The sequence below is a fragment of the Nerophis lumbriciformis genome, linkage group LG24, assembly GCF_033978685.3.
Source record: "Nerophis lumbriciformis linkage group LG24, RoL_Nlum_v2.1, whole genome shotgun sequence".
NCBI lineage: Eukaryota > Metazoa > Chordata > Actinopteri > Syngnathiformes > Syngnathidae > Nerophis > Nerophis lumbriciformis.
In genome coordinates this window covers 11,822,501-11,848,906 of record NC_084571.2, presented here as the reverse complement: position 1 = coordinate 11,848,906, position 26,406 = coordinate 11,822,501, and the positions used below count along the sequence as shown (strand labels likewise).

The window sequence follows — 26,406 nt, the reverse complement described above, 5'->3', positions numbered from 1 at the left end:
ATGTTTTGAATAAGTTGAAATGGTTGGTGTTGTATTTTTTCAAATGTTTAGAGAAATGTTGTAGTAGTAACATTTGTAATTGAGAAATGGTACTAAGGAATTCCAGAAATGTTGGGAAAACCTGGAATTTTTTCAGTTTAAAAAATAACTTAGTTTTCTGTCCTGATTCAGAGGAATGTTTTGACAGTGGAACGCTTGAAGTGGGTTGAAAAATGTGGGAGGAGAAGTCGCCCAAAAAAAGGGTCAACAAAAGGAATTCCTGGAATTTTTTTGAACTTGGAAAAATGATAGTTGGAATTTCCAGGTTGAGTGGAATATGTTGAAGGTGGAATGGTTTAAATCGGTTGAAAAATGCGGAAATTGTGTAAGTTTGAAAAATGGCCAATTGATTTTGATTGGAAAAAATGTCTGGGAAATCTGGGAATTTTTGGAATTTGTCAAGGGAAATTCCGTGATTCCCAAATCGGCTGAACAGTTTGAAGTTGGAAGGGTTTGAATCGGGTGAAAAATGTGGAAGGTAGAGCGCGCCAAAATCTGGAGAAGAAGAAGAATTTGAACTAGAAGAGGCAATTCCAGAAGGAATTGCGTGTGAATGTTCCAACTTGGAAAAATGTCTCATTAATTTCAATGGGAACTTCCTGGAATTTTGGGAAAACCGGGATTTTTTGAAAATGATTAGGAGCATGATTGTCCTGAATGAGCTGAATTGGTTGGTGTTAGAATGGTTGGTGTTGGTTGGTGTTGGTGTTGGTTGGTTGGTGTTGGAATTTGTTACAATTGGGTAAGAAATGTTGATTTTTGATTTTTTGAAAATGTTAAAAAATGTGAATGTTGTGAATGAGTTGGTGTTGGAATTTTTCAAATCGGTTGAGAAATGTTGAGGTAGTAACATTTTTAATTGAGAAATGGTATTACAGAAATCTTGGAATTTCAGGAAAACCGGGAATTTTTCCGGTTCGAAAAACAACGTTGTTTTTTGTCCTGATGAAGAAGAATGATTTGACGGTTGAACGGTTGAAGTGTGTTAAAAAATGTGGAAGGATTAGTCGTCAGAAAAAAGGGTGAACATAGGGCTTTGGAAAACCCGGAATTCTGGAAAGTCCTGGAATTTTTTTTAACTTGGAAAAAGGGAATTTAGAATTTTCTGGAAGGTAGGATGTGTTGAAGGTAGAATGGTTTGAATCGGTTGAAAAATGTGGAAATGGTGGACGTTTGAAAAATGGCCAATTCATTTTGATAAATAAATAAATAAATGTCCGGGAATACCTGAAATTCTGGGAAATTTGCGATTTTTTTTTAAATTGTTGAAAAAGAGCACACAATTTTGAACAGGCTGAATATTTGAGTTGAAACGGTTTGAATCGGATGAAGAATTTGGAAATTGTGGAACTTTGAAAAATGTCCCATTCATTTCAATAGAAATTTCATGGAAATTTGGGAATTTCGGGAGTAGCGTGAATTTTGGGGAAAATGTTAAAAAACTTGAATGTTCTGAATGAGTTGAAATGGTTAGTTTTGGAATTTTTCAAATAAGTCGAGAAATGTTGTATTAGTAACATTTTTAATTGACAAATGGTACTAAAGAATTCCAGGAATTTCGGGAAAACTGTAAATTTTTCCAGTTCAAAATTGTTAGTCCTGTAAAAATGAATTTTTTGACGGTGGAACAGTTGAAGTGGGCTGAGAAATGTGGGAGGAGTAGTCACAAAAAAAAAAGTGTGCGAAAAAAAAGGAATTCTGGAAACTCCTGCAAATGTTTTTGAACCTGTAAAAATAATAGTTGGAATTTCCAGATGAGTGGAATATGTTGAAAGTAGAATGGTTTGAATCCGTTGAAAAATGTGGAAATGGTGGAAGTTTGAAAAATGTCCAATTCATTTTGAATGGGAAAAATGTCCGGGAATACCTGGAATTCTGGGAAATCTGGGAATGTTTTTTACTTGTTGAAAAAGTGCACACAATTCTGAACAGGCTGGATATTTTGGAGTTGAAATGGTTTGAATTGAATGGAAAATTTGGAAATTGTGGAACTTTGAAAAATGTCCCATTCTTTTCAATGGGAATTTCATGGAAATTTGGGAATTTCGGGAAAAGCGGTAAATGTTTGGGAGAATGTTAACAGACTTGAATTTTCTGAATGAGCTGAAGGGTTAGCGTTGGAATTTTTCAAATCGCTCGAGAAATGTTGAAGTAGTAGCATTTTTAATTGAGAAAAGGTACTAAGGAACTCCAGGTATTTTGGGAAAACTGGGAATTTTTCCAGTTCAAAATTTTTAGTCCTGATTAAAAGAATTTTTTTGACGATGGAAGTGGGTTGAGAAATGTGGGAGTACTCACCAGAAAAAAAAAGTGTTCGAAAAAAAGGGAATTCGGGAAATTCCTGGGATTGTTTTGAATTTGGAAAAATAATAGTTGGAATTTCCAAGATGAGTGGAATATGTTGAAGGTAGAATGGTTTGAATCCGTTGAAAAATGTGGAAAAGGTGGAAGTTTGAAAAATGCATGGCCAATTAATTTTGAATGGGGAAAAATGTCCGAGAATACCTGGAATTCTGGGAAATCTGGGATTTTTTTTTAAATTGTTGAAAAAGAGCACACAATTTTGAACAGGCTGAATATTTGAGTTGAAACGGTTTGTATCGGATGAAAAATTTGGAAATTGTGGAACTTTGAAAAATGTCCCATTCATTTCAATGGAAATTTCATGGAAATTTGGGAATTTCGGGAGAAGCGTGAATTTTGGGGAAAATGTTAAAAAACTTGAATGTTCTGAATGAGTTGAAATGGTTAGTTTTGGAATTTTTCAAATCAGTCGAGAAATGTTGTATTAGTAACATTTTTAATTGAGAAATGGTACTAAAGAATTCCAGGAATTTCAGGAAAACTAAATTTTTCCAGTTGAAAATTGTTTGTCCTGAAAAAAGGAATTTTTTGACGGTGGAACGGTTGAAGTGGGTTGAGTAGTCACCACAAAAAAAAGTGTGCGAAAAAAAGGGAATTCTGGAAATTCCTGGAATTCTTTTGAACTTGTAAAAATAATAGTTGGAATTTTCAAGATGAGAGGAATATGTTGAAAGTAGAATGGTTTGAATCCGTGGAAATGGTGGAATTTGTAAAATGGCCAATTCATTTTGAATTTGGGACAATGTCCGGGAATACCTGGAATTCTGGGAAATCTGGGAATGTTTTTTAATTGTTGAAAAAGTGCACACAATTTTGAACAGGCTGAATCGGTTTGAATCGGATGGAAAATTTGGAAATTGTGGAACTTTGAAAAATGTCCCATTCTTTTCAATGAGAATCTCATGGAAATTTGGGAATTTCGGGAAAAGCGGTAAATGTTTGGGAGAACGTTAACAGACTTGAATTTTCTGAATGAGCTGAAGGGTTAGTGTTGTAATTTTTCAAATCGCTCGAGAAATGTTGTAGTAGCATTTTTAATTGAGAAATGGTACTAAGGAACTCCAGGTATTTTGGGAAAACTGGGAATTTTTCCAGTTTGACATTTTTAGTCCAGATTAAAATAATTTTTTTTGATGGTGGAACAGTTGAAGTGGGTTGAGAAATGTGGGAGGAGTAGCCACCAGGAAAAAAAAGTGTTCGAAAATAAGGGAATTCTGGAAATTCCTGGAATTTTTTTGAACTTGTAAAAATAATAGTTGGAATTTCCAAGATGAGTGGAATATGTTGAAAGTAGAATGGTTTGAATCCGTTGAAAAAAGGGGAAATGGTGGAAGTTTGAAAAATGGCCAATTCATTTTGAATGGGAAAAATGTCCGGGAAAACCTGGAATTCTGGGAAATATGGGATTTTTTTTTTGAATTGTTGAAAAAGTGCACACAATTTTGAACAGACTGAATATTTTGGAGTTGAAACGCTTAGAATCGGATAAAAAATTTGGAAATTGTGGAACTTTGAAAAATGTCCCATTCTTTTCAATGGGAATTTCATGGACATTTGGGAATTTCGGGAGAAGCGTAAATTTTGGGGAAAATGAAAAAAAAAAACTTGAATGAGTTGAAATGGTTAGTGTTGGTATTTTTCAAATCAGTCGAGAAATGTTGTAGTAGTAACATTTTTAATTGAGAATTGTTAATAAGAAATTCCAGGAATTTTTGAAAAACTGTGAATGTTTTTCAGTTAAAAAAAACAACTTAGTTTTTTGTCCTGATTAAGAGAAATGTTTTGACAGTGGAACGGTTGAAGTGGGTTGAGAAATGTGGGCGGAGTAGTCGCCAAAAAAAGGGTGAACAAAGGGAATTCTTGGATTTTTTTTTTGGAACTTGGAACAATAATTGTTGATATTTCCAAAATGAGTGGAATGTGTTGATGGTAGAATGGTTTGAATCGGTTGAAAAATGTGGAAAAGGTGGAAGTTTGAAAAATGGCCAATTCATTTTGAATTTGGGAAAATGTCCGGCCGGGAATACCTGGAATTCTGGTAAATCTTGGAATTTTTTTTAATATAGTTGAAAAATAGCACACAATTTTGAACAGGCTGAATATTTTGGAGTTGAAACGGTTTGAATCGGATGAAAAATTTGGAAATTGTGGAACTTTGAAAAATGTCCCATTCTTTTCAATGGGAATTTCATGGACACTTGGGAATTTCGGGAAAAGCGGGACACTTTTTGGAATAAACTTGAATGTTCTGAATGAGTTGAAAGGGTTAGTGTTGGAATTTTTCAAATCACTTGAGAAATGTTGAAGTAGTAACATTTTTGATTGAGAAATGGTACTAAGGAACTCCAGGAATTTCGGGAAAACTGGGAATATTTAGAGTTCAACATTTTTAGTCCTGATAAAAAGAATTTTTTGACGGTGGAACGGTTGAAGTGGGTTGAAAAATGTGCGAGGAAGTTAGCGGAAAAAAAGGGGATTCTGGAAATTCCTGGAATTTGTTTTAACTTGGAAACATAATAGTTGGAATTTCTAAGATAAGTGGGATATATTGAAGTTTGAATGGTTTGGATTGGTTGAAAAATGTGGAAATATTGGGAGTTTGAAAAATGGCCAATTCATTTTGAATGGGAAAAACGTTTGGGGAAAACCGGGAATTCCGGGAAACTTGGGAATTTTTTAAATTTGTCAATGGAAAGCCCGTGATTCCCGAATAGGCTGAACAGTTTGAAGTTGGGATGGTTTGAATCGGGTAAAAAAAATGTGGAAGATAGAGCCTGCCAAAATCTGGAGAAGAAGAAGTTGAATAAAAAAACATATTAATAAATTGAATATTTTCTGGTGTATAATTGTAAAAATGTGTGAATGTTGTACATTCACACATTAAATGTATGGAAAAGACTGGCTCATTTTCTTCCGACTCGGTGCTCACATGCCATTATTTTACGCAGCTCGCTGAAGGAAAAACTGTCGGTAGAAGAAGATATTGATATGTTTTGTGGGGATTTGCTACCAAGTGTGGAAGTGGGTCAACCAGTGGCCATGTGTGCGCAGAGAGCAGTACGACAGGTGCGAGGGTGAGACAGGTGTGTGCACGAGGAGGTCTCATTTGTCAGCGGGCCGCACGTCTGCGTGGGCTCACAGCTGAGAATGAGCGCTGGCACCCCCACGCCCAGCATTTGCCTCTTGAAACTACTTCTGATTGATATTCCACGGCAGCGTCCACTGACACGGGTGAGTCACTGCCGCTCCAGGAAGGCTTTTCACTCAGCGACCGACGCAGGAAGTAAATATGAGAGCAATAACGGACACGGGGAAGCCGCTAGGAGGAAATAATGAAAGTGCGAGCGTTTTTCCTGCACGTTTTACTTTGTTAAACGTGACTTTTTTTATCGGCTGACTCACATTTCTTACATTTTCCGCCGGTGATGTCATGAGTAATCTTCCCGTTGTACACCAGCAGTATGATGGGGGGTTGGTCTCACACACACATTGTCAATATTAGCGGGTTTTTCCCCCCCCACTGCTCAATCGCTCTGCCATACCGTGTTTACCGCGCTATAAAAGCGCCGGTGTATATAAGCCACACCCACTAAAAATTAGAAGAAAAAAACACGTTTCCATATATAAGCCGCACCGGACTATAAGCCGCAGATATATGCAAAATCCAAAACCAGTGAAGTTGGCACGTTGTGTAAATGGTAAATAAAAACAGAATACAATGATTTGCAAATCCTTTTCAACTTATATTCAATTGAATAGACTGCAAAGACAAGATATTTAATGTTCACACTGGGAAACATATTTTTTTTGTGTGCAAATAATCATTAACTTAGAATTTAATGGCAGCATCACATTGCAAAAAAAGTAGACACAGAGGCATTTTTACCACTGTGTTACATGGCCTTTCCTTTTAACAACACTCAGTAAATGTTTGGGAACTGAGGAGACCAATTTTTGAAGCTTTTCAGGTGGAATTATTTCCCATTCTTGCTTGATGTACAGCTTAAGATGTTCAACAGTCCAGGGTCTCCGTTGTGATATTTTAGGCTTCATAATGCTCCACATATTTTCAATGGGAGACAGGTCTGGACTACAGGCAGGCCAGTCTAGTACCCCCACTCTTTTACTATGAAGCCACGCTGTTGGAACATGTGGCTTGGCATTGTCTTGCTAATATAAGCAGGGGCGTCCATGATAATGTTGCTTGGATGGCAACATATGTTGCTCCAAAATCTGTATGTACCTTTCAGCATTAATGGTGCCTTCACAGATGTGTATTTTACCCATGCCTTGGGCACTAATACACCCCCATACCATCACAGATGCTGGCTTTTCAACTTTGCGCCTAGAACAGTCCGGATGGGTCTTTTCCTTTTTGGTCCGGAGGACACGACGTCCACAGTTTCCAAAAACAATTTGTAATGTGGATTCGTCAGACCACAGAACACTTTTCCACTTTGCATCAGTCTATCTTAGATGAGGTCGGGCCCAGCGAAGCCGGCGGCGTTTCTGGGTGTTGTTGATAAAATGGCTTTCGCTTTGCATAGTAGAGTTTTAACTTGCACTTACAGATGTAGCGACAAACCGTAGTTACTGACAGTGGTTTTCTGAAGTGTTCCTGAGCCCATGTGGTGATGTCCTTTACACACTGATGTCGCTTTTTGATGCAGTACCACCTGAGGGATCGAAGGTCCGTAATATCGCTTACGTGCAGTGATTTCTCCAGATTCTCTGAACCTTTTGATGATATTACGGATCGTAGATGGTGAAATCCCTAAATTCCTTGCAATAGCTTGTTGAGAAATGTTGTTCTTAAACTGTCTTTGCAGTCTATTCAATTGAATATAAGTTGAAAAGGATTTGCCAATCATTGTATTCTGTTTTTATTTACCATTTACACAACGTGCCAACTTCACTGGTTTTAGGTTTTGTATTTTATGGAGGAATGTAGTTAATCATAGAACTGGCGCCCAATGTTATTTAAAAAAAAAAAAAAAAAAAAAAAAAAAAAAAAAAAAACACAACAAAAAAAACAACTATTGATTTTATATTGAGAATCATTTTGAAATGAGAATCAATTCTGAATTGAACAGTTGCCCATAAAAAAAATTCCAATCCAATGGTGTGGTGCCCAAAGATTCACAGTCCCACCTCAGAGGAATATTTTTGGTACTTGTCACATTTTACAGCTAGCATGTTAACATTAGCATTTAGCTACTCTACCATGTATATGCCTCAGTGTCATATATTTTGCTATTTCTCTAATGCTATGTTATTGTTAGCATGCTAGCTTTTTTTTGTTCCTAGCTCATTTTGCAGACATGTTTGTCTATTGATGTTACCTGGCCAGCATGCTAATTGTTAGCATTTCAGTTGGACTTTAGCTCCTCGCCATTGACACAAAATCTCTATATGCATTTTCTAGTTTTGTTATTTTAAATCCTATTGTGCTGGGTTTGGAAGTGAAAAGCACCAAAATGGCCCACGCATTCTTTGATTTGTCAGTGTGGCCCTCAGTGGCCCCCGTGTTTTAGTCCAGTGTTCTAAAGTGCCAGTAAATATGACAGCTGCAGTCTGATATACACAAAATTGCCAAAAGTATTTGGCCACCTGCCTTGACTCACATATGAACTTGAAGTGCCATCCCATTCCTAACCCATAGGATTCAATATGATGTGGGTCCACTTTTTGCAGCTATTACAGCTTCAACTCTTCTGGGAAGGCTGTCCACAAGGTTGCGGAGTGTGTTTATAGGCATTTTCCACTGTTCATCCAAAAGTGGTCACACACTGATGTTGGTCGAGAAGGCCTGGCTCTCAGTCTCCCTTCTAATTCATCCCAAAGGTGTTCTATCGAGTTCAGGTCAGGACTCTGTGCAGGCCAGTCAAGTTAATCCACACCAGACTCTGTCATCCATGTCTTTATGGACCTTGCTTTGCGCACTGGTGCACGGTCATGTTGGAAGAGAAAGGGGCCCGCTCCAGGAGTTGGGCTTGGCCCCTTAGTTCCAGTGAAAGGAACTTTGAATGCTCCAGGATACCAAAATATTTTGGACAATTCCATGCTCCCAATCTTGTGGGAACAGTTTGGAGCGGGCCCCTTCCTCTTCCAACATGACCGTGCACAAAGCAAGGTCCATAAAGACATGGATGACAGAGTCTGGTGTGGATGAACTTGACTGGCCTGCACAGAGTCCTGACCTGAAGAGTTGAAGCTGTAATAGCTGCAAAAGGTGGACCGACATCATATTGAACCCTATGGGTTAGGAATGGGATGGCACATGTGAGTCAAGGCAAGTGGCCAAATACTTTTGGCAATATAGTGCATATTCGATTCCGGTGCGATTGTGTGCTGACTGCAAGCTGATGCGCAAAACCCCTGCTGAATTGCGCGCCCACGCAGCCGCCTCACGCTGCTTGTTGTTGTTTTCTACCGTGCACGTGAGTCTCCCAGAGCCGGTCATTACGTCACATGTCAGGGTTCCCGAGTCAGGCCAAGTTTTTTTTTTTTTTTTTTTTTTCTTCCCCCCCCCCCCTCCTCTCCCTGCCCTGCTTCACGTTTCAGATCCTCCACGGCGCTTGAGCCCAGCGCAGCCCACGCAGTCTGCGCGCGTCTCCGCTCCGCGCTGCGCCAACACGCCCGGGAGAGGAAGGAGAAGAAGAGGATGGAGCGATGCGCATAGATGAAGACCGATACTCAGTCTAATAATTCCCTTTGATTGTCGATTATTAATCGCCGCGGGATGAGCGTCCATTGCCGAGCGGAGGCGGAACATTAGTGGCCGAGGAAGGAGCGACTTGCTGGGGGAAGGAAGGCTGGGCGCGTTGGAAAGACGTAAAGTCGCGGATCATGCTTATGGGAACTTCCGATTCCGTCTTCTTCAGGTACATTTATCGACAATCGACTTTTATTCCTCACGCACTCTCCCATTGTGATGCCTTTTCAGCCAATTGATCCACTTTTATTGACAAAGAAGAGAATAATGCTGGCTCCATTCTCCTTCTTTTTGAGATTTGCACTAACATACTTTTTTACAAAGACGCACTTTTGTGTCTAATAGTACACGATATATTGTGTAAAAAAAAAAAAAAAAAATCAGTGGATTTTACAGTAAAATACTGGCAGAGCAGTCGTTTTTCCATTTACAGTAGTGCACTGTAAAAAAAACCCAAAAAACTGTCAGTTCAATCGCTTCAATTTTACCTTAAAAATAACATTTTTTTTTTTCAATTGGCAATACTTCTGTGCGCAAACAGTTTTACAGTAAAATAGTCACTCGCCAGAATTTTACTGTAAAAAAAAAAAAAAAAAAAAATGGTACCGTTTCTCCTTTGTCGTTAATGTTCCGTTAAAAACAGACCGTAGATTTTACGGTAATAATCTCAATGTGTTGTTGCCATAGAAAATAGCAGTAGTATAGTTTTTCAATTTACGGTAATTCTGTTTGGAAGAAATACATTACCGTGAATTTTAATTTTAATATGCTGTCTCCATTCTCCTTTTTTTGAGATTTGCACTAAAATACTTTCTACAAAGACACTTTTGTGTCTAATAGATGTATCGTGTAAAACAAACAAAAAAGAAAATCAGTGGATTTTACAGTAAAACACTGGCAGATGAGTCATTTTTCCATTCACAGTAATGCACTGTAAAACGATTTTACTGTAAAAAAACAAAACTGTCAGTTCAATCGCTTCAATTTTACCGTACAAATAACAATTTCAACTGACAGTAGTTCTGTGTGGAAACAATTTTACAGTAAAATATTCACTCGCCAGAATTTTACTGTAAAAATACAAAAATGGGACCGTTTTTCCCTTGTCAATTCGCCGTAAAAACTGACTGTAGATTTTACGGTAATAATCTCAATGTTTTGTTGCCAGGATTTTGCTGTAGAAAATAACAGTAGTATATTTTTTCAATGTACGGTATTTCTGTGTAGAAAAAACAAATTACTGTAAATTTTATGATGAAATTATGGCAAAAGAGCTGGAATGTTTTTTTTATCGTAAAAATCTACGGTTGTTGTTTTTACAGTGCATTACTATAAAATGAAAAACGTTATCGCCAAAATTTTGCCATACAACATAACAGTAGTACCGTTTTTAATGTATTCTGTGTAAAAAAAAAAAAAAATATAGCAAATTTTACATTAAAGTTGTGGCAAAAGAGCTGAACATTTTTTATCGTAAAAATCTGCAATCGTTGTTTTTACAGAGCTTCCATTTTTTACCGTAAAATGTATGATGATTTTTCTACATCGGGATTAATGTTATTTTCACCACATGATTCTGGTGACTGAGATGTTCGTGTTTTTTGCTGTAAATTCTACAATCTTACATCTACAATCTACAATTTGACTGCGCATTACTGTAGAAGGAAAAATGGTATTGCCGGAATTTTGCCATAGAAAATAACAGTAGTACCATTTTTAATGTACAGTAATTCTGTGTAAAAAAAAATAAAAATAAAAAATAAATAAATAAATAAATAAATAAATATATATATATATATATATATATATAGCAAATTTTACAGTAAAGTTGTGGCAAAAGAACTGAACATTTTTTATCGTAAAAATCTGCTAACGTTGTTTTTACAGTGCATTACTGTAAAAGGAAAAACGATATCGCCGGAATTTTGCCATAGAACATAACAGTAGTACCGTTTTTAATGTACAGTGATTCTGTAAAAAAAAAATATATAGCAAATTTTACAATAAAATTGTGGCAAAAGAGCTGAATGTTTTTTATTGTAAAAATCTGCGATCGTTGTTTCTACAGTGCAGTACTGTAAATGTAAAAACTCTACTGCGTTATTTTTATAGTACATTTCTGGCGACTGAGCTGCAATACCGTAAAATGGAAAAATGTTACCACTGTTATTTTTACAGTAAAATTCTGGCGACTGAACTGTCATTTTTTACCGTAAAATGTATGATGATTTTTCTACACCGAATAATTGTAAATGGAAAATCGGGATTAATGTTATTTTTACGACATGATTCTGGTGACTGAGCTGTTCGTTTTTTGCCGTAAATTCTACGACTGTTGTATTTACAGTACATTACTGTAAAAGGAATAACAGTATCGCCGCAATTTTACTGTAGAAAATAACAGTAGTACTAATTTTAATGTACAGTAATTCTGTGTAAAAAAAAAATTAAAACAAGAGCAAATTTTACGATAAAATTGTGGCAAAAGAGCTGAAAATGTTTTATCCGAAAAATCGGTCATCGTTGTTTTTACACCGAATCACTGTAAATTGAAAATTGGTATTACTTGTATTCTTCTGAAATAATGCCATTGATTTAGTTGTTATTTTTAAAACAATTTTTTACGATCTTTGTTTTTACAGTGCGATACTGTAAAAGGAAAGAAAAAAAACAGTACCGCTGTTATTTCTATGTTAAATCTTAGTCGACTGATCTGCTTGGGTCCATCCATCCATCCATCTTCTTCCGCTTATCCAAGGTCGGGTCGCGGGGGCAGCAACCTAAGCAGGAAAGCCCAGACTTCCCTCTCCCCAGCCACTTGGTCCAGCTCCTCCCAGGGGATTCCGAGGCGTTCCCAGGCCAACCGGGAGAGATAGTCTTCCCAACGTGTCCTGGGTCTTCCCCGTGGCCTCCTACCGGTCGGACAAGCCCGAAACAACTCCCTAGGGAGGCGCTCGGGTGGCATCCTGACCAGATGCCCGAAACACCTCATCTGGCTCCTCTCGATCTGCTTGGTTGTTTCGTAAAATCTATATTCATTATTTTTACAGTGCAATACTGTAAAATGGAATATCGGTACTACTGTTATTTTTACAGTAAAATTCTATTTTTTGGCGTAAAATTTTCCGTGATATATTTTTTTTACACCGAAATACAGTAAGTGGAAAAACCGTACTACTGTTATATTTTACTGTATTTAAAATCTTTTCCCAGTTTATCTTGAATAAAAAACACCATTTTATGAATTTTGGTATTTATTTTTTATTGATAGTGATTTTCTTTACACCGAATGACCGTAAATTGAAAAATGGTAATACTTCTATTTTTCTGAAATAATCCTGATGACTTAGTTGCTATTTTTTTTTTTTTTTTTTTTTTTAACGATCGTTATTTTTACAGTGCAATACTGTGAAAGAAAAAAAAAAACAATACTGCTGTTATTTTTACTTTAAATCTTAGTGGACTGAGCTGATTTTTACATTACTGTACTGTAAAAAAAAAAAAAAACGTGCCACTGTTATTTTTACGGTAAAATTCTGGCGCCTGAGACGTCGATTTTTTTTTTAGCGTAACATTTTCGGTGATTTTCTTATTTTTTCCCCCACTGAAATACAGTAAATGGAGAACCCGTACCACTGTTATATTTTAACGTATTTTCCTTTTTTCCCCCTAGTTTATCTTGTCTTTTTTTTAATGCATAGTGATTTTATTTTTTACACCGAACTACTGTAAATTAAACCATTGGTATTACTTCTATCTTTCTGAAATAATCCTGGTGACTTTGTTGCTATTTTTTTTATTTTTTTTACAATCGTTGTTTTTACACTGCAATACCGTAAAAAGGATAAAACGTGCCACTGTTATTTTTAGAGTAAAATTCTGGCGACTGAGACGTCGATTTTTTTAGCGTAAAATCTTCGGTGATTTTTTTATGTACCGTATTTTTCGGAATATAAGTCGCACCGGAGTATAAGTCGCACCTGCCGAAAATGCATAATAAAGAAGGAAAAAAACATATAAGTCGCACTGGAGTATAGGTCAGATTTTTGGGGGAAATGTATTTGATAAAACCCAACACCAAGAATAGACATTTGAAAGGCAATTTTAAATAATAAAGAATAGTGAACAACAGGCTGAATAAGTGTATGTTATATGAGGCATGAATAACCAACTGAGAACGTGCCTGGTATGTTAACGTAACATATTATGGTAAGAGTCATTCAAATAACTATAACATATAGAACATGCTATACGTTTACCAAACAATCTGTCACTCCTAATCGCTAAATCCCATGAAATCTTGTACGTCTAGTCTCTTACGTGAATGAGCTAAATAATATTATTTGATATTTTACGGTAATGTGTTAATAATTTCACACATAAGTCGCTCCTGAGTATAAGTCGCACCCCCGGCCAAACTATGAAAAAAACTGCGACTTATAGTCCGAAAAATACGGTATTTATTTTTTTTATACGGAAATACAGTAAATGGAGAAACCGTACCACTGTTATATTTTAACGTATTTTCCTTTTTTTCTTCCCAGTTTATCTTGTAAAAAACACCATTCTATGATGTTTTTATTTTTATTTATAGTGATTTGTTTTACACCAAATTACTGTAAATTGAAAATTGGTATTACTTCTAATTTTTATTTCTATTTTTCTGAAATAAAACTGGTGACTTAGATGCTATTTTTTTTTTTTACGATCGTTATTTTTACACTGCAATACTGTTAAATGGAATATCGGTGCTACTGTTATTTTTACAGTAAAATTCTGGCGACTGAGACGTGTTTTTTTTTTGCGTCAAATTTTCGGTGATTAAAAAAAAAAAAATTTTTACACTGAAATACAGTAAATGGAGAAACCGTACAGTTTCCCTGTTATATTTCAGCGTATTTTCATTTTTTTCCCCAGTTTATCTTGTAACAAACATACTACTATTATTTACATTGTAGAATTTCAAAGTAATTGACCTATAGTGCCATTAAACTTTTTTTTTTAATAGTACGTTATTTATAAAAATAATACTCGGTATCTCTGTGAAGCTGTCCTTTTTTCATTTTTTTGCGATATTTCCTGGCCACCGCGGCGTGGGGTGGGCTCCAAAAGCTCCACTAGACCGGAGACTCGGGAGTCCATCTGTTCATCACATAGCAACAGGAAGAGAGAGAAGTCACGCCGTCCTCATGTCACATTCTGCAGATTCATGTGTTCATCTCCCGCCTCAGACATGAGACGCATGTGGGCTCATTTGCATATTCCTCGCAAACTCCTCCCACTTTCCACCTCCCGCTAACCTCTGCCTCTCTCTGACTTCCCCCTCAGAGCGGCTCGGCCCGATGCTCTATCATGACTGATGGCGAGGGGAGAGCACACTTTCAGTATGCGGATCGCCCCGAGGGGCAGGGGCAGGAGCAGGAAGAGGTCCTGGAGGAGGTCAGGCTGGCTATACCCCAGTCCTACCAGGACGACATAGACCCAGGAGGATTCTGCGATGAGGAGCACTCCAGTAGCCGGTGGAGGAGGAGCAGGAGGAACGGCGGGGGGGAGGACGACGAAGTTCACGAGGAGCAGGAAGTGCAGGAGGCGGAGCCGGAAGCGGATGTGGGACCGGCGCCGGGAGTTCGCATTGTGGCTCCGGTACGAGATCCGGACTGCGTCTCGGAGGAGGAGGAGCTGCAGCCGTACCCGGCCCTGGCCCCCGTGGCCTTCTTCTGCTTGAAGCAAACCACGCGGCCCCGCAACTGGTGCCTTCGCGTGGTCTGTAACCAATATCCTTTCACGACCCAGAACCCCGACTGTGCCCGACACCTGGTAAGACCCACTTTGTCCTCGCTTCTTGGCCTCCGAGTGTGGACTTGTGGCGGATATAGTTTTTTTGGCTTCATGGAGCGTTCTCGCTGAGAAATTTGGCAAAGTCGCTAGAAAATGCAATTACAGCAGACAGTGCGTGCCATCGCTGAAAAACCAAAGCCGAATTCAGATGCTAACAACCGGCATGCTAGCTAGATAGCGTCAGGTAACAAAAAATATGACTCACGCCTCCGAAATGATCCACAAAGACAAGCATGATGATGTTAGCATGTATGCTAATGTCATTATGCTAACACTTAGCATGCCTCAAATATAACCGTTTATCTTGTAAAATCTAGAATAGGGACATTAGCATACTAACATTAACATGCTAGATTTAATTAGCATGCTATATTTAGATAGCATGTGTAAAGTACAAAAGTATATGACTTTGAGGTGCATACCAGCAAAATCGACCAAATAAAAATCTAGCATATTGATGTTAGCATACTAACATTAGCATTCTAGATTAAGTTATCATTCTAGATTTAATTAGCATCCGTAAAGTACAAATGTATGTGACTCTGAGGTGTATACCAGCAAAATCGGCAGAAAAAAATCTAGCATATTGACATTAGCATACTAACAAGAGCATTTAGATAGCATGTGTAAAGTACGAAAGTTTATTACTGAGGTGGATACCAGCAAAATCGACCATAAAAAATGTAGCATAATGATTTTAGCGTACTTACATTAGCATTCTAGAATTAGTTAGCATTCTACATTTAATTAGCATATGTAAAGTACAAAAATATGTGACTCTGAGGTGTATACAAGCAACATTGGCAAAAAAAAATCTGGCATACTGACGTTAGCATACTGACAACAGCATGCTAGATTCAGTTAGCATGCTATATTTAGATAGCATGTGTAAAGTACGAAAGTATATGACTGTGAGGTGCATACCAGAAAAATCAGTCCAAAAAAATCTATTATACTGATGTTAGCATACTAACATTAGCATTCTAGATTTAGTTAGCGTTTTCTAGACTTAATTAGCAATCGTAAAGTAAAAATGTATGTGACTCTGAGGTGTATACCAGCAAAATCGGCAGAAAAAAATCTAGCATATTGACATTAGCATACTAACATTAGCATGCTAGATTTAGATAGCATGTGTAAAGTACGGAAGTATATGACTCTGAGGTGGATACCAGCAAAATCGACCATAAAAAATGTAGCATAATGATTTTAGCGTACTAACATTAGCATTCTAGAATTAGTTAGCATTCTACATTTAATTAGCATATGTAAAGTACAAAAATATGTGACTCTGAGGTGTATACAAGCAACATTGGCAAAAAAAAATCTGGCATACTGACGTTAGCATACTGACAACAGCATGCTAGATTCACTTAGCATGCTATATTTAGATAGCATGTGTAAAGTATGAAAGTATATGACTGTGAGGTGCATACCAGAAAAATCAGTCCAAAAAAATCTATTATACTGATGTTAGCATACTAACATTAGCATTCTAGATTTAGTTAGCGTTTTCTAGACTTAATTAGCATCCGTAAAGTAAAAATGTATGTGACTCTGAGGTGTATACCAGCAAAATCGGCAGAAAAAATCTAGCATATTGACATTAGCATACTAACATTAGCATGCTAGATTTAGATAGCATGTGTAAAGTACGGAAGTATATGACTCTGAGGTGGATACCAGCAAAATCGACCATAAAAAATGTAGCATAATGATTTTAGCGTACAAACATTAGCATTCTAGAATTAGTTAGCATTCTACATTTAATTAGCATATGTAAAGTACAAAAATATGTGACTCTGAGGTGTATACAAGCAACATTGGCGAAAAAAATCTGGCATACTGACATCAGCATGCTAGATTCAGTTAGCATGCTATATTTAGATAGCATGTGTAAAGTACGAAAGTATATGACTGTGAGGTGCATACCAGCAAAATCAGCCCAAAAAAATCTAGCATACTGATGTTAGCATACTAACATTAGCATTCTAGATTTAGTTAGCGTTTTCTAGATTTAATTAGCATCCGTAAAGTACAAATGTATGTGACTCTGAGGTGTATAACAGCAACATCTGCAAAAAAATCTAGCATATTGACATTAGCATACTGACATTAGCATGCTAGATTTAGATAGCATGTGTAAAGTACGGAAGTATACGACTCTGAGGTGGATACTAGCAAAATCGACCATAAAAAATGTAGCATACTGATTTTAGCGTACTAACATTAACATCCTAGAATTAGTTAGCATTCTAGATTTAATTAGCTTGTGTAAAGTACAAAAATATGTGACTCTGAGGTGTATACAAGCAACATTGGCGAAAAAAATCTGGCAAACTGATGTTAGCATACTGACATCAGCATGCTAGATTCAGTTAGCATGCTATATTTAGATAGCATGTGTAAAGTACGAAAGTATATGACTGTGAGGTGCATACCAGCAAAATCAGCCCGAAAAGAATCTAGCATACTGATGTTAGCATACTAACATTAGCATTCTAGATTTAGTTAGCGTTTTCTAGACTTAATTAGCATCCGTAAAGTAAAAATGTATCTGACTCTGAGGTGTATACCAGCAAAATCGGCAGAAAAAATCTAGCATATTGACATTAGCATACTAACATTAGCATGCTAGATTTAGATAGCATGTGTAAAGTACGGAAGTATATGACTCTGAGGTGGATACCAGCAAAATCGACCATAAAAAATGTAGCATAATGATTTTAGCGTACTAACATTAGCATTCTAGAATTAGTTAGCATTCTACATTTAGTTAGCATATGTAAAGTACAAAAATATGTGACTCTGAGGTGTATACAAGCAACATTGGCAAAAAAAAATCTGGCATACTGACGTTAGCATACTGACAACAGCATGCTAGATTCAGTTAGCATGCTATATTTAGATAGCATGTGTAAAGTACGAAAGTATATGACTGTGAGGTGCATACCAGAAAAATCAGTCCAAAAAAATCTATTATACTGATGTTAGCATACTAACATTAGCATTCTAGATTTAGTTAGCGTTTTCTAGACTTAATTAGCATCCGTAAAGTAAAAATGTATGTGACTCTGAGGTGTATACCAGCAAAATCGGCAGAAAAAATCTAGCATATTGACATTAGCATACTAACATTAGCATGCTAGATTTAGATAGCATGTGTAAAGTACGGAAGTATATGACTCTGAGGTGGATACCAGCAAAATCGACCATAAAAAATGTAGCATAATGATTTTAGCGTACAAACATTAGCATTCTAGAATTAGTTAGCATTCTACATTTAATTAGCATATGTAAAGTACAAAAATATGTGACTCTGAGGTGTATACAAGCAACATTGGCGAAAAAAATCTGGCATACTGACGTTAGCATACTGACATCAGCATGCTAGATTCAGTTAGCATGCTATATTTAGATAGCATGTGTAAAGTACGAAAGTATATGACTGTGAGGTGCATACCAGCAAAATCAGCCCAAAAAAATCTAGCATACTGATGTTAGCATACTAACATTAGCATTCTAGATTTAGTTAGCGTTTTCTAGATTTAATTAGCATCCGTAAAGTACAAATGTATGTGACTCTGAGGTGTATAACAGCAACATCTGCAAAAAAATCTAGCATATTGACATTAGCATACTGACATTAGCATGCTAGATTTAGATAGCATGTGTAAAGTACGGAAGTATACGACTCTGAGGTGGATACTAGCAAAATCGACCATAAAAAATGTAGCATACTGATTTTAGCGTACTAACATTAACATCCTAGAATTAGTTAGCATTCTAGATTTAATTAGCATATGTAAAGTACAAAAATATGTGACTCTGAGGTGTATACAAGCAACATTGGCAAAACAAATCTGGTATACTGACGTTAGCATACTGACATCAGCATGCTAGATTCAGTTAGCATGCTATATTTAGATAGCATGTGTAAAGTATGAAAGTATATGACTGTGAGGTGCATACCAGCAAAATCGACCCAAAAAGAATCTAGCATACTGATGTTAGCATACTAACACTGGCATTCTAGATTTAATTAGCGTTTTCTAGACTTAATTAGCATCCGTAAAGTAAAAATGTATTTGACTCTCAGGTGTATAACAGCAAAATCGGCAGAAAAAATCTAGCATATTGACATTAGCATACTAACATTAGCATGCTAGATCTAGATAGCATGTGTAAAGTATGGAAGTATATGACTCTGAGGTGGATACCAGCAAAATCGACCATAAAAAATGTAGCATACGGATTTTAGCGTACTAACATTAGCATTCTAGAATTAGTTAGCATTCCAGATTTAATTAGCTTGTGTAAAGTACAAAAATATGTGACTCTGAGGTGTATACAAGCAACATTGGCGAAAAAAATCTGGCAAACTGATGTTAGCATACTGACATCAGCATGCTAGATTCAGTTAGCATGCTATATTTAGATAGCATGTGTAAAGTACGAAAGTATATGACTGTGAGGTGCATACCAGCAAAATCAGCCCGAAAAGAATCTAGCATACTGATGTTAGCATACTAACATTAGCATTGTAGATTTAGTTAGCGTTTTCTAGATTTAATTAGCATCCGTAAAGTACAAATGTATGTGACTCTGAGGTGTATAACAGCAACATCTGCAAAAAAATCTAGCATATTGACATTAGCATACTGACATTAGCATGCTAGATTTAGATAGCATGTGTAAAGTACGGAAGTATACGACTCTGAGGTGGATACTAGCAAAATCGACCATAAAAAATGTAGCATACTGATTTTAGCGTACTAACATTAACATCCTAGAATTAGTTAGCATTCTAGTTTAATTAGCATATGTAAAGTACAAAAATATGTGACTCTGAGGTGTATACAAGCAACATTGGCAAAACAAATCTGGTATACTGACGTTAGCATACTGACATCAGCATGCTAGATTCAGTTAGCATGCTATATTTAGATAGCATGTGTAAAGTATAAAAGTATATGACTGTGAGGTGCATACCAGCAAAATCGACCCAAAAAGAATCTAGCATACTGATGTTAGCATACTAACACTGGCATTCTAGATTTAATTAGCGTTTTCTGGACTTAATTAGCATCCGTAAAGTAAAAATGTATTTGACTCTCAGGTGTATAACAGCAAAATCGGCAGAAAAAATCTAGCATATTGACATTAGCATACTAACATTAGCATGCTAGATCTAGAAAGCATGTGTAAAGTATGGAAGTATATGACTCTGAGGTGGATACCAGCAAAATCGACCATAAAAAATGTAGCATACGGATTTTAGCGTACTAACATTAGCATTCTAGAATTAGTTAGCGTTCCAGATTTAATTAGCTTGTGTAAAGTACAAAAATATGTGACTCTGAGGTGTATACAAGCAACATTGGCGAAAAAAATCTGGCAAACTGATGTTAGCATACTGACATCAGCATGCTAGATTCAGTTAGCATGCTATATTTAGATAGCATGTGTAAAGTACGAAAGTATATGACTGTGAGGTGCATACCAGCAAAATCAGCCCGAAAAGAATCTAGCATACTGCTGTTAGCATACTAACATTAGCATTCTAGATTTAGTTAGCGTTTTCTAGATTTAATTAGCATCCGTAAAGTACAAATATATGTGACTCTGAGGTGTATACCAGCAAAATCTGCAAAAAAATCTAGCATACTGACGTTAGCATATTCGCTAGATTGAGTTAGCATGCGTAAAGTACGAAAGTATATGACTCTGAGGTGTATACCAGCAAAATCGGCAAACAAATCTAGCATGCTAACAATAGTATGCTAACATCAGCTTGCTAACAATTAACATGCGTAAAGTACTGAAATATAGGACTCAGGTGTGTACCAATAAAATCGGGAAAACAAAAAAAAAATCTATCATACTGACGTTAGCATACTAACGTGAGCATGCTAGATTTAGTTAGCATGCTAGATTTAGTTAGCATGTATAAAGTACTAAAGCATATACCTCTGAGGTATATACCAGGAAAATAAACAATAAAAATCTATTATACTGACGTTAGCATACAAACATTAGCATTTTAGATTTAGTCAGCATGCTAGACATAGTTATCATTTAGTTAGCATGACTCTGAGTTGTATACCAGCAAATTCAGCAAAAAAAATAATCTAGCATGCTAAAGTTAATATGTTAATGTCCGCATGCTGACAGTTAGCATGTGTAAAGTAGCAAAATGTATGACTCTGAAAATAACTGAAAAAGCTAGCATGTGAGTTCACATTTGAACTGATACCGTACCAATTCCTGGTACCTGGGAATCAATACTGGTAGTCTACGGTACCGATTTTAGGTCAAATCTTATTTTTTATTGTAACATTTAAAAATGAGCTGATTATGATGACTGCTGTCCTGTTGTTCTTTGTTGTTTTATCACATTTCTGAGTCTCATTAGTAAGTACGACAATAAGTCCAAGAAGTTATTTGGCAGTAGCGTATGGTTGTCAGTTCAGTCTTTGCTGAATCTAGTCTTTTGTTGCGCCCTAAAAAAGTGTTAATACTGTAAGTATTGTACTTATTACGCAACAGCTGTTTGATTATAACATCCATCTTTGTTGTAGTTTTCAACGACAAATTTGGAGGTGTTGAAATCGCCATGTAAAATTGCTAATGCTAATCAGTAGCATGTCAATTGTAGAGCAAATTTATATTAGCATCAAGCTAACACATTTTTTGTTGTGTTTGAAATGTTTGATAGTTGTTTTTTTTATCCGCTACTTTAGCATTAAACATTGTAACATTACCTAGAGGTAGTTTGGCTGAGTCGGCTCTCAGTGCTGCTGGACTGATCGGCAAGTGCCGAAGTCAGCATTACTGTAAGATGGCACCGTTGGATTTTGCGTGAATCGGTGGGCGGTATGACAGGCGGATTCAGTCGGTGCCAAAAAAAAAAAAGTACCCAATTTGGTACACATCCTAATGCTCGTGTTAGCATGATAGCATGCTAATATTATCATGCAAGTAATTGACTGACAATAGCGAGGGGAACACTTTGATGGAGAATAAGTGGTATGGAAAAGTAAGAAATCTGACCGTAAAAAAAAATATATGTATCATTTGACTGTCCTGAATAAGTGGAATGGTTGAAATCAAAGAGAAAATATTGGAGAAGTAGTGGAAAGACCTGCGATGAGGTGGCGACTTGTCCAGGTTGTACCCCGCCTTCCGCCCGATTGTAGCTGAGATAGGCTACAGCGCCCCCCGCGACCCCAAAAGGGAATAAGCGGTAGAAAATGGATGGATGGATAGTGGAAAGACAAAAGGGTGGAGATGAAAATTAGTCGTACTTAAAAGTGGGAATTTGGAGAAATTGCTTTGTTTAAACCAAACTTTCAGTTTCTTCTGAAGAAGAAAAATAAAACTACGCGTAAAAATGTAATGTTTCTTCAAACGCATTTTTTATTGATATCGATTATGTGCCTATTGCTATGTATGTATGTATGGTATGTTTGTTATGTATATATGGTATGTGTGTATGTGTATGTATGTATGTATGTATGGTATGTTTATGCATGTATGGTATATGTATGTACACTATATTGCCAAAAGTATTTGGTCACCTGCCTTAACTCACATATGAATTTGAAGTGCCATCCCATTCCTAACCCATAGGGTTCAATATGATGTGGGTCCACCTTTTGCAGCTATTACAGCTTTAACTCTTCTGGGAAGGCTGTCCACAAGGTTGTGGAGTTTGTTTATAGGAATTGTCCACCGTTCTTCCAGAAGCGCATTGGTGAGGTCGCACACTGATGTTGGTCGAGAAGGCCTGGGTCTCAGTCTCCGTTCTAATTCATCCCAAAGGTGTTCTATCGGGTTCAGGTCAGGACTCTGTGCAGGCCAGTCAAGTTCACCCAAACCAGACTCTGTCATCCATGTCTTTATGGAACTTGCTTTGTGCACTGGTGCACAGTCATGTTGGAAGAGGAAGGGGATGCTCCAAACTGTTCCCACAAGGTTGGGAGCATGGAATTGTCCAACATGTTTTGGTATCCTGGAGCATTCAAAGTTCCTTTGCCCAACTCCTGGAAAAACAACCCCACACCATAATTCCTCCGCTGACCCCTCTCTGTCAGATTACGTGGTCTACCACTTCGTGGCTGAGTTGCTGTTATTCCCAAACCTAACATAACATACATCCATAAGCGCGGATGCATATGCAAAAGTGCAATATATTTATCTGTAGAGTAATCTATTTATTTATATCTACACCTTATTGCTCTTTTATCCTGCACTACAATGAGCTAATGCAACAAAATGTTGTCCTTATCTGTACTGTGAAGTTCAAATTTGAATGACAATAAAAGGAAGTCTAAGTCTAACCCTTCCATTTTCTTATAATAAAGCCGACAGTTGACTTTGGAATATTTAGGTGCGAGGACATTTCATGACTGGATTTGTTGCACAGGTGGCATCCTATGACAGTTCCACGCTGGAAATCACTGAGAGCGGCCCATTCTTTCACAAATGTTTGTAGAAACAGTCTCCATGCCTAAGTGCTTGATTGTGGCTGTGATTAGTACACCTGATTCTCATCATTTGGATGGGTGGCCAAATACTCTTGGCAATATAGTGTATGTATGTATGGCACGTTTAAGTATGTATGTATGTACAGTACGTACGTATGGTATGTTTATGTATGGTATATCTATGTATGGTACTGTATGTATGTATGTATGGTATGTTTATGTATGTATGCATGTATGTATGGTAGGTATGTATGTATCATATGGTATGTTTATGTATGTATGTATGTATGTATGGTAGGTATGTATGTATGTATTGTATGTTTATGTATAGATAGATAGTACTTTATTGATTCCTTCAGGAGAGTTACCTCAGGAAAATTACAATTCCAGCAGCAGTGTACAGAATTACAAAGCAAAAAGTAAATAATGGGGGTATAAATGGAAATACAATAGAAAATATTACAATAAAAATAAAAAGCAACAATAACAATAGAAATATAACAGTAAAATTAAGAATATAACAAGAGAAACTATGTATGTATGTGTGTATGTATGTTTATGTATGGTATGTTTGTATCTATGGCATGTATGTATGTTTATGTATGCATGTATGTATGTATGTATGTATGTTTATGTATGGTATGTTTGTATTTATGTATATGTATGGTATGTTTGTATGTTTATGTTTGTATGTATGTTTGTTTTGTATGTATGTGTATGTATGTATGTATGGTATGTTTATGTCTGTATGGTATGTTTATGTATGTATGGTATGTTTATGTATGTATGGTATGTTAATGTATGTATATAACAGTGACGTGCAGTCAGGGGAGGCAGGTGAGGCGGGGCCTCACGTGCCATCATTGAAAGAAAAAAAAAGTAAAAATAAAAAATAAAAATAAAATTGTTCTATGTATCCAGTGATTATACTATAAAGTTATTTTCCATTTAACTTAACCAGTTTTAGATTCTTTTTATTCAAAATTGCTGAATTTTCAAATTTGCCGTTCAAATACTGAGAAGAGACTTGCGGTGAACAGCAGCCAGTTGAGCCTCACCATGGATTGCGCAATGACTCGGCTAACTACTGGCCTGCTGTGTAGTGAGACCGTATTGCTATATGAATTATATTATACATTTCCATAGTTTAGTTAGCTGAGGTATATAATGTACAGTGTATTTAGTCAACAACTGTATGTGTGTAACGTATTTCTTGTGCTGAGCAATCATAAAACGGCTGCAAAAATGCACTGGCTGAGGCTCGCAGTAATCCCGCCTCATGGAGGGCGCTAGTGATCCCAGGGATCATTTTTGCGACTACTTGGCTGCAGAATAAGTGACAACAAGCAGCAACAGTTAGCAGTGATCGTTTATTTTTTCCTCTCGCCTGGACTTTTAACATGGAGGATTACATATCTAAAATAAAACCGTTTTCTAAACTGGACTTTCAATCGAAGCAGGAGGTAATAATTAAAGGAAGATCTCCATCGAGACAGAGAGACTTTTAAGACTGAAGAAAGATAAGGAAGACTTCTATAAACCAGTTATCGATGCTTTTGTTCAGATGAAGTGGCGCATGGACTTAATTTATAAGTAAAGGTAAGACCATGATCACGTTTTTTTAATTAAATGTGCTTTTTTGTGGGCTACAGTTTGTATGTGTAAAGTTAAAGTACCAATGATTGTCACACACACACTAGGTGTGGTGAAATGTGTCCTTTGCATTTGACCCATCCCCTTGATCACCCCCTGGGAGGTGAGGGGAGCAGTGGGCAGCAGCGGCGCCGCGCCCGGGAATCATTTTTGGTGATTTAACCCCCAATTCCAACCCTTGATGCTGAGTGCCAAGCAGGGAAGAATGCTGGTATGAGCTTTTAAACATAACCCGTTAACTGCTGCCAATCAAATGGTGAATAAGATACTCTTTAGGGTTCATATGTTTGTAAATCTGACTGTGATGAAGTCAGTGCCTCACCAGCCATCAACCTCACCGCACGTCACTGGTATATAAGAATACATGTGTTACACATGTTATATATACAGTATGCATATATTGTTTTAATGGCAAGCCCTATGACCTTATGACTTTTTGAGAAAAAACGCAAAACTGATAAAAAGTGTCGGACACGCTAATTTTGTTAGCATTTCGGTTAGCTTATAATATTTTGCCGAACAATATATCAAGTGTTTTCATGCAGCACCACCCTGAATATCCTCTCATTTTAGTGCCTTGTTTTGGTAGAGGAGGCGAGTAAGTTCTCCGGAGACCAAGCCGGAGTCCAGCATGTGTCAGCACAAAGTGAAGTTGCAGAGCGGTCACTCGGGAACCCAAAACCCTGCCTGGCGTTTTCACACGGTTGCATCACAGACCTTTGAGTGGAAACATCCTCACTCGTCTTGTGTCGCGTGTCGTTGTTGTTTTTCTTCCCAAGCAACGTGGATGGTTCTTGTTTTACAGCGCGGTTCCGTTTCCACCGCAGGGCAGAGGCACTCACACCCCTCATGTATGTTTGATGGCAAACCTCTGTCAGGAAGCCATTTTGTGCTGCAAAATCACTCATTTTTTATTTTGTGTCGCCATGTAAAAATCCTTTTTTTTAGCTGCTCATCACATCCGAGTCGGTGTCTTTTATTAGCTTTTCAAGTGAGCATCCCGCCTGCACACTTCTCCTCTGTGGGCTGACGGAACAGGACATGATGTGCATCCAAATCCAGGCATCAGGAACCTAACTAAGAGGGAAACATATGAGCGCGACACATGTGTGTACTTCACTTGCTGGCGTATTTGTGTGTTCCTGTGACGGATGTATTCCCGTTTGACCAAGTCAACGTTTTGACCGCATTGCATGATTGGAGCTGCCGACCAGCTGCAAAAAAATAAAGAAATAAAAAAATAAATTAATGTCATGTATTGTGTAATTCAGTGGTTTAAAAAAAAAAAAAAAATCATTTTTTTTGACC

The 26,406-nt window shown here is 37.0% G+C and overlaps 1 protein-coding gene across 2 annotated transcripts in view; it reads left to right on the top strand.

Annotated features, from left to right (window-relative positions):
• The first annotated feature begins 9,038 nt into the window (after positions 1-9,038).
• Positions 9,039-26,406, top strand: part of cacna1ha (calcium channel, voltage-dependent, T type, alpha 1H subunit a) — a 347,520-nt gene continuing 330,152 nt past the window's right edge. For both annotated transcript variants that reach the window (XM_061981581.2, XM_061981580.2), the window contains exons 1-2: positions 9,039-9,287; positions 14,447-14,892. In XM_061981581.2, the coding sequence (XP_061837565.2) occupies positions 14,471-14,892 (422 nt within the window). In that variant the 5' untranslated portion in view covers positions 9,039-9,287; positions 14,447-14,470. The remainder of the gene's footprint in view (positions 9,288-14,446; positions 14,893-26,406) is intronic.